At 40.5% G+C, this 14,729-nt stretch overlaps 1 protein-coding gene across 1 annotated transcript; it reads right to left on the reverse strand.

Moving 5' to 3' along the window:
• Positions 1 to 313: 313 nt before the first annotated feature.
• DIO2 (iodothyronine deiodinase 2) lies at positions 314 to 12,546 on the reverse strand. The gene is given in 3 exon segments (XM_010217309.2): positions 314 to 601; positions 603 to 1,180; positions 11,477 to 12,546. Coding segments are annotated over 3 exon segments (837 nt in total). The 5' UTR covers positions 11,699 to 12,546; the 3' UTR covers positions 314 to 564.
• Between the last annotated feature and the right edge of the window lie 2,183 nt (positions 12,547 to 14,729).

A 14,729-nucleotide genomic window follows, 5' to 3' on the forward strand; every position in this document is an offset into this window, starting at 1 on the left:
TATCAGCATATGATGTTTCATCTTGATCTGAGCAGCCTGTTTGCATGCAGGGTGCACTGCAGGTTCCTGTAGTCTCTGAGCAATAAAACCTCTACAGGAGAAGGACAATTGCCACACTCCACTGCATTTCCATGCAAATTAACTGCAAACCCTCTGGCTCCTCCCAAGTTGTTTGCATTGGCGAAAAATAGGGTAAGGAAGTATCTCTGATGAAATACACTGCATTGCTTTTCTGTGGAAGGTGCCTTCTACAAAACAATGTGTCTGGCTCACCCTCAGGCCAACACTTCAAGCAACTTGCTCCTTATGGAGACAGAGCTCACCTCACCACCCGTCCTGCTCAGCAGCAGCACCTTTACACAGCAGCCTCTTCTGTTCCAGAAGGAATGCAGGAGTAGGATTTTTATGCGCACAATTAACATTTATGTGGAGTTAGTTTTTTGTTATTTTGCTTTCCTAGTTTATGTTCATTTGACCTTGTTATCAAATGTGTTCTCCTGCAGTCATCCAAAAGGCCTTACTCAAACAAGAGTATGATTTCTTTTTCTTCCCTTTTACAATACTTTAAAGGGACACATCTGTTGACATATCTTCTGTAGAGTGGATTTCATCTTTTGCTGAAATTTTGTTCCAGCCAAAGCCGAACCTCCTGGAGATTATAGAAAAAGGGGCCCTTGCCTCCCAGGTAGGCAATTTTTTGTCTCTGCACAATGCACACTCTCTCAAATGAAACCCCATAGGCCACATTGGCATTGTTGTCCATGCAGTCAGCAACTACTTGGCATTGAGGTGGCAAGGAAAACCGCTCTAGGAGCTGGTGAGCGGCTGCACATCGGTCTTCCTGGTTCTTGTGTTTCTTAACTTCAAATGAAGAAGGGGAGATTCCAGGGGCAGCCCAGCCATCAGATGGGTGAGCCTCATCAATGTAGACCAACAGAAAGTCAGCCACACCAGAGAACTCCTCCACCAGCTTGCTGAAGGCCGACAGCTGGTTTGTGAACGGTGGTCAGGTAGCTGAACCAAAGTTGACCACCAGTGGCCTCTCTGAGTTGGCAAAATCCAGAAGGTGGCATTTGGTTCCACACTTCCCACCAACAGTCTTCCAGCTGTTAGTACTGCCATCACTGCCATTGGCTACGAGGATTACACTGGAGTTTGGAGCTTCTCCTCCCAGTTTGACCTGATAGCAAAATAAATGAAAACATAAAAAGTTATTGTTACTTGCTTCTCCGGCATCTGTTTGGTAATTTTCCGTAAATAAATGAAGTCACCTGTTCAAATAGTACTGTTTATTCCATACATGGGAACCAGGAAAGGAATCCTGGATTTATCAAATCACCAAAAGAAGAAGCTTCAGGATGTCCCCAGTCTCCCTGGCTGTCTGGAAGCTTCAAGTCCCCTTCCACTCCCGATGCAGGGAAATATGGCAGGTATAGCACTTCATTAAGCGTACTGTTAGAAAACTTGCCCTGAGATGTCTCATTTTGTCTTGTCTACTACAGACGTGAATAGACAGTTTTCTTCCCCTTCCTCTTATAGGTATCCTCATATCCTCATAACCCAGTGAGGTATAATTTTTATTTTTCACTGACCTTCTCCACTTGCTCCACATCTTTCTTAAAGAGCAGTATTCAAAACTGGATTCTCCTTCTGTAGAGGTTTTACTGATTCTGGAAAGAATGATATAGCTAGTTTATGTGTCTCAGAGGTGACACCTATCCATACATTCCAGGAGGTGTTTGATTTTTCCAAAACACCATAAACACTGCTGACTGCTGGTGGTCTTGAGGACAGCTATAATGCTGGTGCTTTTCTGCCCATCTAGTTGCTCCCCATCAAGGATTTGTGCATTTCAGCAGTCTAGCCTAAAGCTAGCGATTTTTTTTGGTCCCATTGTACTACATCTTACCTCTTCAATTTTTTGTTCTATTTCTTCAAAATCATTCTGAATTGTATTCCCGACTGCCACAATACCTGCTGGGCATGCCTTCCCGTCTCCCCTTGGAGAAGTTTTCAGATTTCATAAATGTGTGTTCAATTCAATCCTGGACACCAGGAATGAAGATATAGAGAGTACCAGATCCAAAAGAGATCTCTGCAGTATCTGACTCAATACACTGTTCTGTTTTGACAACAAACCACTGAAAGCTGCACTCTCCAAGGGTTTTCTAACCACTTTGCAGTAATTTCATCAATGACTGAGTAACACGTTTCCTTTTACTGCAATATTTTTCTAGAAGAAGATTGAGGGAAAAGCAGAAAACCAGGCAAGTTTATATGATGGTCAAAATAGGATGAAGTTAACTCTTTTTAGCTCTACCCTAGGATCTAACCAGAACACAATACTCAGTTGTGAGACAGTCATTTTGCTTGAAAGTACTTTAATTTTCCTGTCCATAGGAAGAAGACAGAACGTATGCATCTCACAAATGGGTTTGCCAGAATAAAGTGAGGCCTGCAGAGGGCTCCAAGATCCTTGACTGACACTCACTGTAGAACCACAAAATATTACTACATATGACAATTAGTTTCTAACGAGCCTTGCCACAGTAATTTCTATGTACCTGTCCTCAACACCAAGCTCTACTACAACAATACAATTTTCTTGCCATATTTGCCTGCCTCTACCTCTCTCTGAATCCCGTATACTTGATAATATGCAGAAATGCTGTTTAGAAAGAACACATACAGGACCAAATCAGGAAGTCCATTATATTTTATTCACTTCTTTCTTGAGTTACATCCCTACTGATGTCAATAAAACTAAATAAGAATTCCATAAAAACTGAATAAATACTTGATTTTTGGTTCGCTGCTCATTCTACTATACACATCAGGTACCACTGACTGACCAATCAGATACTAGAAGCATCATAGAATGGTTGACACTGGAAGGGACCTTTGGAGATCAGGTGGTCTAACTCACCCTGCTGAAGCAGGGGCAGCTTGAACAGAGTGCCCAGGAGATGCTGAGATGCCTTCTGAATACCTCCAGAGTCAGAGGCTAACAGGATGCCTTCAGGGCATCTTGTACAGTGGCCAAGATCATTTGGAGATGATATAACTAACCAAGGGCTACATTCAGTCTACAGACAAGAAAGACAACTCAGCATTTTATTTTAAGTCGGTGAGCACCAAACAGGGGCACATTGTATATATCTGGTACAAACTCTAGATGCCTCTACCTAGAAAGCTTAGTTGTTTTGCTGCTGCCAAGGCAGGTTGCCCAAAATATGTCTTTTGGGCAAAGCCTGACATGCAAGTATCTGTGCTACACCCACTCTCTGGATGAATAATTTATTTCAGTACTTAGGAGTGTATACTCATCCAGTCAAGGAAAAGAAGTAATAACATGTGATTTATCTCGTAAATCACAATTAAGCAATACGCTTTGAGTTTCTGATATTTGTTGGCAACCTTCAGAGAACAAGAAAATTAAAGGTAAAAAGGACAGAAGAAAATAAAACTGAACAATGAAGAGAACTGCTCAGGAGACAACAGCAGCCAAGCAGCTGTTTCCCCTGTTGTTCTGGTTTTTATTTTAGCAAAGCTGTTTTGACTGAATATACTCTAACAAACACTACAATCTTTAGTTGAGAAACCACAGCCTACTTATGCAAAAAGAGAGGCTCATTACCAAGTATTCGCTCAGGTTTACCAAATCCTGCTTTTCCTAGACAAGTTTGCAAACTGGTTCCCCAGAGGAACAGACCAATAAAGCAACTCCCACTGATGAACATTCGCATGGGAACGCCCTTCAAGCATCATTTAACATTGATACCAAGCATGTCGATGTCTTTTACTGTCCTCCAAAAATGCAAGTTTGTATCCTGTCACTCTGACTTATTAACCAAAAAAAAAAAGAAAAAAAAAATCCAGAGAAAAATAGGAAATAAACAACAAATGTGTTTTATGTCACCTTGTAGAGGTTTCTCTTTATTTCCTACAGCCACAAAGCAAGTCTCATGGCTGCAGGTTACCTATCACATTAATTTTTGTTTCTAGGAGTACTTGTGGGTTTTTTTTTTTCCCCCTTAATGAGACACCCTTGCCAAGCAGGCATTCACAAGGCATTTTCTGCTCTTGCAAAGGAATAATCAGGTCGGTGCCTTGTTCCATGCCAGTGTCAGGCACTCCAAAATCCAGCCCTGCCCAGTCGTTAATGTTTAAACATAAGCAGCAGCATCTCCACTAATTGGTCTTGATGAAGCACTGACATTCCCAAAGGGACTCTTTATTTCACCCTGCTCGGGAACAGATTACAGGATGACAATATCATCTTTGCTGATCATCTGCATTGTGGGCCTTGGCTGTCTTCTTTGTTGTTACTTATTGAAATAAAAAATAGCTCTTGGAAAAGAAAATCAACACAATGAAAAAACAAACAAAAAAACATGTATTCAGCCAAACCGCTTTTGAAATCTTACACAAAGGCAGGCAAAATATAAATTCTGAGAAACAAACTAGCAGAATTTCCCTCACACGCGATCCAGCATTTCTATAATCACGTACTTATGTGCACGAGTATTCCAGCATGTAATACTGGCCTTCTGGATCCCTAGCTGAGGTGGAAACCAGGCATTTCCCTCCTGCGCAGCCTGCCCAGGGCAAGCAAGGTTGGCCAGCAGAACATGAGAGCCAGTCTGGCCATTACCCATGGCAAGCCCCAACCCTACACTAAGGCAGTAATCCACATCATTTGGGTGAGCTTCATTTGCTTGACAGGCTGGATGTTGCCTCTCCGTCCCGGAGCTTGCACGCAAAGCGAAAGGCAACAAGGTTACTGATGCTTTAGCATGCAGATCGCAAAATCAAGGAGACTTGGGAGTGGGAAAGAAAGTGCTATTCGTGAACTACAGGCTAGAAATAGCACATACTGGTAACCTTGTTGTACAGTCTCCATGAGGCCTAGGAAAAGCCCCATGGACAAAGCATCACCTCCTCATTTACCTTTTTATCTTTATTGCTTTGCTTTTATCAGCTCTAGCAAAACCCTCCTGGGATCCTGTGCATTGGAATACGGCTTTCATTCCCTGTATGAAGGATTTTCAAACAATTCAGCAGACTCATCAGTCTATGTCAAGCCCCTAAGGAAAACAGGTGTTGCCAGACAATTAGCAGTCTGTGATATTAGCCATTTAAATACAGACATGCTGTGTTCAGGACTGGAGTCCAGCAACTGGTTATGAATTTAATCCCTTGAGCTTTTTTCTCTTTTTCAAATTCTCTGCTTTGCTTTGATTTGATTCCATTCAGCTAAATATAGCCTCCTAAGAGCCTGATATTCCTCAGTGCTTCATCCAAATCATAATCTGATTCTGGCTGCAGAAGTATACATATTATTGTTTTTGTTTTCTTTATTTACATGACCCAGAATTGTGCGGTGGACAAAAAAAAAAAGTGCAGTCTGTATGAATGGGAACTCCTCATTTATCATAAGCAGGTGGCAGTTTGCTTTGAGAAACCTGAGTAGCCAAATTGGAGAGCAAATACTGGAATTTACTAGAGTTCTTCCAGAGTACTTAGGAACAGGTGTGTGAAGTTGATGCAGGGAGAAAAATTAAAAGGACACAGTCCAGATAAAAATAACTGGTCAAAAGCTGTCCTCCTTAAAATCTGCTAGTCCCACAAATGAGCATGCATACCAGAGGGGAAGCATAAAGGAGCCTTTTGCCTTGCACTCTTTTATAACAGAAAAAGGAAAAGTTTAGTTCCTGTGTTTAGGCAGTCTGTAGCAAGCTCCTAATGCTCTTTGAAGAGGGGAGCATGGTCTATGGGGAGCCACAGTCAAGTGTATCAGGGTCCTGAAGCATCTGCTGCCCTTGTGGACACTTTCCAGAGGTGCCAGAAGCATTCACCTTTCTTGTTAGTCACCTCTGTCTGGGCAATGAACACCTGAGTGATATTTGAAGCTAATTTGAATGTTTATTTATTCTTTTTCCTCAGCTTTAGCATTGTATAAATTCACAGAAATGGTTTGATTGGAGAAGTAGAGATGGGGTGAAAGGACTGGATAGAATCCTTTTCCTGCCTGATGCAACATAGCTGTAATAGTCTGTGGCTACCACAGCTTGAGTCGGTTTTCGTAAAGATTTCACAAAGAGGGAAGCAGTCCTTTCAGTCAGTTCAAGATTTTTTTTTCTTTTGCACACAGGGATGAAAATTGAGGAATTTATAGAGATGGTGTGGGAGAAGCTAGATCTGCAAAATAAGATGGCCAGGTTTAGATCTCATGCTGAGCAGGAATTATTATATTCCTTTTTGGTATCCTTTGTTTGCCTTGAATGTTTAAACTGTAAGCTCCTTGGGACAGACTGTCTGCTTCTCTTGTTTTGGACATTGCCTAGTACAATAGGTCCCTGATCTAGGTTGGTCCCTGGACACTACTATAACAAACATGATTATGTATTAATAATAATGACAAAGTTTTAATAATAATGGCAATGACGAGCACAAATCCTGTTGAATTTAGGTTCCAAGCACTGCAGGAAAGGTTTTAATTGTGGTTTTGTTTTGTTTTTTTTCCACTTCTTTCATGACTGTTTTTATTTGAAAATGTCAATGAAAACAATTCTGCTAACTCTGAACTTTGTAAAACCAATTAAATATTTTTAATACCACACAATGTCTGGTTCAAAACTATGAAGCTATACAATCCAAGCTCTTCAGGACAACATTTACTTCACAAATTCCCTTCATTATAGTGAAAAGTGGGGAAAGATACCTCCTTATCTTGCCAGGCAAAATAATTACAAGTGATAAGCATAGAAGGGTTGTGCCTTTGTTCCAACTGTTAAAAGACATCTCCCAAAAGCAGAGGCACTAGGCTGCTGAAGAACAGGTAAAAGATCATGTCCTTATATTACTTTTCACATACTGCTTGTGATAACATTGCATAGCATACACTTACCTTATCAAAAGCTATGGCAGCTCTTCAGGCTATCCTGCTTTACATAATAGTGTTTTTAAAAATAAATGTACCCATTAGGCATGCATAAGTAGCCAGAGGTGTCTCTGGAAGTTTGCTTGTGCCTCCTCAGAATGCCTCAGAAAGGTCTCACCACTCATTTACTCAATCAATGCGCTTGCTCCTCTCTCCAGAGATGGGCCTGTGCTCTGCAGCAGGGATCCTATGTCCAACTTTCGCTCAATTCTGCCTTGCCAGAGCTTGCTTGGCCCTTCTGAGAGATGGCAAAATGATGGAGCTCCCTGGTACCAACCACCTGCTGAGATCCTGGTGTCCCCCCGAGCACCGCCAGGTACCTGCGCACACAAGTACCCGCATGCTCACGGTATGATACTCCTCTGGGCTCATCCCTCGGCTGCTCCAGGGAGCAGGGAGCATTAAAGAGATCCCTAGCCGAGCTCTTGTCCTGAAGAGCACTGTGCTGGGCACCCACTAGTTCAAGCCTCCAGCCCCAGCACTGGCCAGGACTGGCACAAAACTTGCCCCTGGCACTGCATGACTGCTCAGCATCTCCACACTTGCCACTGGTGTGGGAAATTCCTCTTGTGGCCATTTAAAAAGCATATTGAGATAATTTCTTTTCTTCTAGAATCCTGGTGAGTAGATTCATCCCAGTACTAAAGCTCAGAACTTACTGAGTAAAAAAAAAACATTTAAAATACACACAACGCTTTTAAAAAGAAGAAGAAAAAAAAGCTTTTCCAGCTTTTTCTCTGGCTTTCTGTAAGTTATGTAGCAAGTTCAATATATATGTTGTGGGACGAAAAAAAAGATTTCATTGGCATTTGTACAGATGGCTTCTATAAAGGTGCGGGTATTTGAATACCCTCCCAAAATCTTTTTATTTTATTTTATTTTTTTTTTAAACTCCTACATATGGGGATAGTTGCAACCATATCTATGGCTGCATACATACATATGGGTGCATATACATATACATCTATGTATATATGCAGACATACAGGTATAGTGGACTGACTCCTGAAAGAGCCAAGGAGGTATGCTTATGTGCATTTATGTATTTATAAACATAAATGTGTGCCTATGTACACATAAATGCACACGTATATATCTTCATATATACACACACATGAGATTCTATAAATGCACACACACTTATACATACATGACTTGCTCTTCAGAAGTCAATCCACTCATCATTTCTGTAAAGAATAACAGTAAATTAAAAAATAATATCTAAATAGTAAAATATCACCATATTTGCACAATTTCAATTATATGGTTATTATAGCTTGACTATTGCCTCTGTTTATCCCTATTATGATAACTAATCTTATCTTAAAAGATTCCCTTGCCATAACATAAAACATAATTGTTTCTCGGGAAAGAATAGAAGGAGGAGGATGCATAAATGATAAAGGGGTGCAGGGTACACAATATCAACACTGGATGTGATAGATACTGAACTCAGAGCTTGAGAAGTAAAAAGCAATATATTAATCACTGCTAAAATGTACATAAGAAAGCAAACAAATGCTCAAGTATTTTGATTTCACTGAGACAGTAAAATGTGAGGAAGTCATATAAAATGTTCCAATAAGGAGAATGTTGAGTATTTGCATATACAATTTATCAGACTGCATCATTCACCCACTGAACAGGTTAAAATCTTCAATTCTTGCCTGGTTATCTTGCCTATGAAATAAATGTCCTACCAAAATATTTTGTGCAATAATACTTAATAACAACAAAAAGCAGAAAAAAAGCATGTTGAAATTTGTGCAAGATATTCAAAGCTTTCACTAGAAGAGAAGTGTTATCACAATAGCTATTTTCAGATACATACTTTTTCAGCTCTTCCAAAATCACCTCTTGTACACATTACTCTTAAAAGAAAATCATTTAATTCTGGAATAGTTTGTGTGCTTCTATGGCAGAATAGATTTATTTTTGGAATAAATTTAATCTAGAAATCAATATCTATTCAGAGAACTTTTCTGGAATGGTTTCCAGAAATTTTCTACTGTTCATGAACTCTATATAAAGTAGTCTTCTACAAAATGCTATGAAATGTTGTCAGGAAGAGTTCCATGTAAGTGATACACAACATCGTACAACCAAGTGTAATTATTGTTCTGACCCAGAGCACTCTGCTATCTGGCAAGCTAGCTTTGGTCTACCTCAACCATCTGCAATTCAGATTTTCTATCTGAAAAATGGTGATTATATCATAAATAATCCTGAATGGAATGAACTTAAGCACATGCTGAAGTACTGTGCTAATGCTTGATTTCAACTAGAAAACTAGAGCAATAAGCAATCATGATTGTAAAAGAGACTACATTTCACAATGCTGTTTAATATCCTGATTTCATAATTTCTCTTCCTACCCGTCCTAATTGACTAAGACTAAGATATTACAATTGGATGATCCCATTCAGGATTTAAGAAAAGATATTTTAAGGAAGAACATGCTGTGTGTGTGCTTTTTCTATATTTATGCTGCGAAACAAGATATATTTGAAATTTTTTCAATCCTACCATAGAAATTTCCATTTTTTTCTTTCTCCTCCTTACAGAAGCAGTAGAAAACTCCCCACTATTATGAAAGCAAAAACTCTTCTCCGTCACCCACTACTGCTCAATTTATTGTTGCCTTTAAGAATTGGATTTTTTACTGTTATTCTTTATCTCTGTGACAGTCAGGTTTTCCAAAGACCTTATGACCTGGCCCATAATTCTATGAAGAAAAAAATTGCTGGGATCAATTAGTTCTTCCTTAAGGATGCATGGTATGAATGGATTTTTGCCTCTTTTTTGGTACAACATTATAAAATCTGTTTACTTTGAAGTTTATATGAATTTTTCTCCTGAGTTCACTGAGGCCAAGAATTTTTTGTAGGGACCTTAAAGCCTCACTGACATAAACAAACAAAGTCATTTAAAGGTGATAAGGGAGAGCTTTCCGATACCTAAGTTCAATGTGTTCCATTGCCAAAACCAAAAATAGCACAGAGCCATCCCCTCTGTAGAATCAAGGGCTGGCATCAGAACTAGCTGATGAAATCCCAAAGCAGAATGAAATTGAAGAGCTTTCATCAACATGAGGTTCCTTACAGCTTCACACCTTTCCAGTCCCTGGCCCATATACAGATCACAGATGCAGGAACTGGAGCCATGACCAAGTTGCATGTTACCTCTCCTGCCTTGCTCGCAAAATGGGAACAGCTGTGCTTACTGTGTGGCTCAACAAGGGCACCAAAAAAATTACTTACCTAATGTCCATGAAGAGACTAAAAAAAGATACTAGAAGAGCTAGAAAAATAGTGAGCTTCAGTATTCAACATTACTTTATTTGGGTAGCCAGCTGGCTGATTCTTACAGTGCTAATAAGAGGTTGACCCATTTGGCAAGATGTAATATTATTTATATGTCTTACACTAAAAAAATAACATGCCCATGAATGAATTTTAGGCTAGGCAGTTTTTATCCCGTATCACAAATCCAACAAAACACTTCTACCCATATCTAGGTAAGAGTGAATACAAAAGCCATTGTGGGGGAGCAAAAACAGATAAAGAGGGGAAAGCTGGCACAAAAAGAAATCTTTCAGAAGATATTGAGCTATTGCCTGGACAGGACCCCCTACGACCTCATGGCATCAGATGGGGCATGTTAAATTAGATGGGGCATGTTAAATTAGACGGTCTAAATAAAGACAACTCATTCTAACAGACAGGGCACTGTTTTGGAAGCCACAGGGCTCTGAATTAATTCTACTTACTGACTGGGTGGCCTGTGTGAGAATTTTCATCTTTTTGGGTCCTTGCTTTCAGTCTATAAAAGGGAACTATAACTACTTCATGAGACCTGGGCAGTGTTTGTACAAAACTTAAAAAGGAAAAAAAAAAAAAAAAAAAAAAAAAAGGTACATATTGCATAATTGTTATGAGCTTTATTAACTTAAATCAGCAGGCAGCTGTCCCTCAGCTAGTCAAGTTCATTTTTAATCTCTGGCATGGCCCACTATCCCTGGAAAAAATGCTCACTGTTCCTCTCTGCACAGTTGTACCTGGATGCTTCCTCCAATGCAAAAATTGGCATATGAGTAAGAGAAAATGCCAGTGTAACGATACAAGCTCATTTTCATTCTTGAAATAAAGTAATTATGTGCTACACAAATAGAGCTCTACACAGATAGGTGTTATCTGGAGATGCAGTCTACATACAGTCTCCAAGGATCTACATGGCAAGCAACTAAACAACTTCTTTAAAAAGACCTAGAACATTATTTAATTGTTCTCAAATGCAGATCTATGAGCATGAAGAGGGTTATTTGCACCGGTGGGGAAACTGAGGCACGGCCAAATGGCACAGTCATGGCAGCCCATGGAGAGGGTGGCAGGGCAGGCGGACGCCAGTCCCCCATGCCCGAGCTAAGCCTTGGCCCCAGCTTGGGCTGTGTCCCCCGTGGGCTGAAGCTCTACAGGGCAGGCTCAGCACAGCCCTGGACCGGCGGGCTGCGTGGGGGACCCGTCGCGCACCCACCTGCTTGTAGGCGTCCAGGAGGAAGCTGTTCCAGACGCAGCGCAGCCCCTCCGAGGTGAGCATCCTCCGCCACTCGCCACGCGCAGCCTTGGAGCGGCTCAGGAACAGCACCATGTGCTTCAAGAGGATCACCGAGTCGTACAGGGCAAGGAAGAGGCAGTTGGAGAAAAAAACTGGCAAGATCTGAAGCGTGATCAGCAAATCCACACTTAGCAGACCCATCTTCCTCGCTGCTTTTCTTCACCCGGATGCCTTCCACTCCTTTTTTTTTTTTTTTTTGCCCTGTGTCCTCATTTAAAAAAATAAAGTAGAAAGCATTTTGAAAGCCCCATTATCCCTCTGGCTGTTTCTCCCTTTAAAACAAGCAGAGATAGTTAAATAAGAGCAGCCTGGTTAACTGCATGATACCCATTCAATTCAAAGCTGCTTTTTATTTCTCAGAAACTAAGACGTTAACAAAAATTCTTCCCTAAACCAGGAGACCTTCTGATTTTGTTGAAGAGAGAGGCAGCTGTGTTTCCAATTCCCTGCAGTTACAAAATTTAAGCTGAGACTGTTAATTGTTAACTTTCCTGCACTATCCCATTGTTTCCCAGCTATTTAAGCCCCGCACAGACCTCTCATTTCTGTGCCACTCCAGCTAGCTACCAGGTGCAACAATACTTTTTTTAAAAAGGTCTATGTACATAAACTTTCTGTTCCTTCCTCTGTCCCTCTCTCTCTGTCTTTCCCTGTCTCTCTCTCCCCTCCCTCCCTCCCTCTTTCTGTCCCTGCCTTCCTCCTCTCGCCCTCTCTCTTGCTATCTGTCTGTGGTGCAAAGTGCTTTCCCCTCTGGAGTCCTTGCTTGCTTCCCTGAAGCCTTTTATACATTCCCTGGCTAATTGCTGCAATAGAGAAATGAAACCCTAATCTTAGTAAAGATCTTGACGTCAATGTAAAAGAGGGCTTTACTTTGGCCAGGACTGCAGTGAATAGAAAAGTGAAATTCTCAAAACTTTTTTTTTTTTTTTTTTTTTTTGAGAGAGAGAGAGAGAGACAGCAAGGGTGGAACTTTGCTTTGAAAAGGAAAAAAAAAACGCTTCTGACGGCTCTTAAGAAATGCTCTCAAATTTTGGAAGAAGTATTTTCATATGATGTGGAAGGTGACACAGCTCTGCAGGATTCTGTTGTGGATTTTTTTTTTTCCTCATGGCTTTTTTTTTCTTTGCCCTTTTGTCTTTTTCAGGAAGGTGTGTGAGTTGATGCATCCCAAGAAAGAAAGGGCACATTTCTGTTCTTTTCCCTCCCACCTCCATCAAGTACAGTGTGCATTATGTTTTAAATATCTTTTGTTGTCTTCTTGGTATTTAAAGAAATATAAGTAAACATCCAGCACTGACTTCATCCACCAATATGTAAAAGATGAGAAAGAGAAGAGGAAAAAAAAAAAAAGCTTTTGAACGAGTGAGGTATTTTTAAGCTCAAGCTCACTTAAAAAAGTAATATGCTACATCTTTAAGTGATACTAATCAACAGAGCTTCAAGGACTTAGTATACCCCTATGATGATAACTATTTACACCCCCAAGTCCAATAAGAATAACTAATATTTGTTTAAAAGCTTATAAAAAAGTAAAGGAAGGAAGTTTTGCCTGGCAGAGCCATGTGTGCTTTCACAACCACAAGCCTCCCCTGCAGCACCAAGCTAGAGTAGGTTTGCTCTGTTCATTTGCACTTCTTTTTGTTTCTTTTTTTTTCCTTGCAAGTTTTAGTTCTCTTTTCATGTGATTTTTTTTTGGGGGGGGGGGGAGGGAGGGGAGAGGGAGTGCAGTAGACACATTTTTGGCGTTTTTAGGTTCTAACTTCCTTAGGTTTGTTTTTGGTTTGGGTTTTTTTTTTTTTTTCATTTTGCATTTTATGTTACAGACATCAATGATCTTAATTTTGAGTGGATGTCTTTCCCAGGTGCTTATGTAGGCTCTCATGTTCAGATACTTTTAATTCCCAGAGATGCAAGTGTGATGTCTAACCACTGTCAACTCACTGATGAGCCACATCCTTGATGAGTAGTACAGGCTTCCTTCATTAATACATCTTAGACTTCATCAATCACCCACTTTCCTTCCACTACTATCAAGTGCAGAAGGCAAACAGCATCAATCTTCCCTCCTCTGAGGTCTTTTATTTTCATACATTGCAATGTCAGCTGGGCTGTCACTCCACTGGGATGCATACCTCCAGATTGGCCTTACCGTCTCTTGACTTTTATTATCACCAAATAAAAGCTTGATTAGGTAGCATAATATCAACCATTTGTGAAAGGTATCACCCATATGGGATGTTTCCAGCAAATGTTTACTGAAATAACTTTCAAAGGTTACATACATGCAAATTTGTGACTTCTTGTGTTACTGCCATAAATAAGAAAGGACTGAGTTTCTTTTTCAAACTAGAACAATGTTTAAGTCAAATTGCTGGTGGTGACAGTGTGCCATTACCATAGGAAGAATGGCAACCTTGTGCATTTGGCTTTGTTACCAACCTGCAAAACCAAGTTATAAACAGGCATTTATACATCCCCACATATGGACGAGCCAGCATGCTCTTGTCCTGTGAGCACAGCAGTGGAACAGGGGTCCCCTGAGCTGAGACCAGCTTGCTGCCTAACCTCAGGCAAGCATACCTAATCACTTGATCAAGAGGACTCTGAAGCCTAGATTACTCTCCTAGAGATCTGTCATTAGCACATATACCATTGTGTGTGTGAGGGTCCCCTTTCTTTGTTTTGGACAGGTTTGTTTAAAGGCAAGTTTGGGGACTGTTGATTGCTGTGTCAGATGAATCATCAGCAACTGTCACTGCGAACAGCTTGCAAACAGCTCTGAGGACAGCCCAGCTCAGCCTCTTCCTGCTCCCCAGAGGTAAAGTCAGGCTAGAAGCTATGCTGAGAACACAGTGTCTTCTGGGTTTCCTTAAAACTACTGCCCTTACCAGAGAGTACTGCATGGGTGAAGAGATTGTTTGTAAAACAGCTAGAAACCAGAGAGTTTTGGAGCCTTGAAGTGCATCTGAAATTGAACAGTAAGCCCATAGAGCACTTCTGTCAGCTACTAATTCATATTTATTCTGTCACCTTTCTTGCCCACAAGGCAGATTGTACATATTGAATTAAATGGAACTACCTCAAACTGCATATTCAAGAGCTTCAGTCCAGAGATACTGATAACTACTTAATCCAACCATTAAGTCAAAAATCTTTGACTAAATAAAATTGA

This window comes from Tinamus guttatus, unplaced genomic scaffold (assembly GCF_059628265.1).
Source record: "Tinamus guttatus ecotype Peru unplaced genomic scaffold, ASM5962826v1 Tinamus_guttatus_pri_ptg000327l, whole genome shotgun sequence".
Lineage (NCBI taxonomy): Eukaryota > Metazoa > Chordata > Aves > Tinamiformes > Tinamidae > Tinamus > Tinamus guttatus.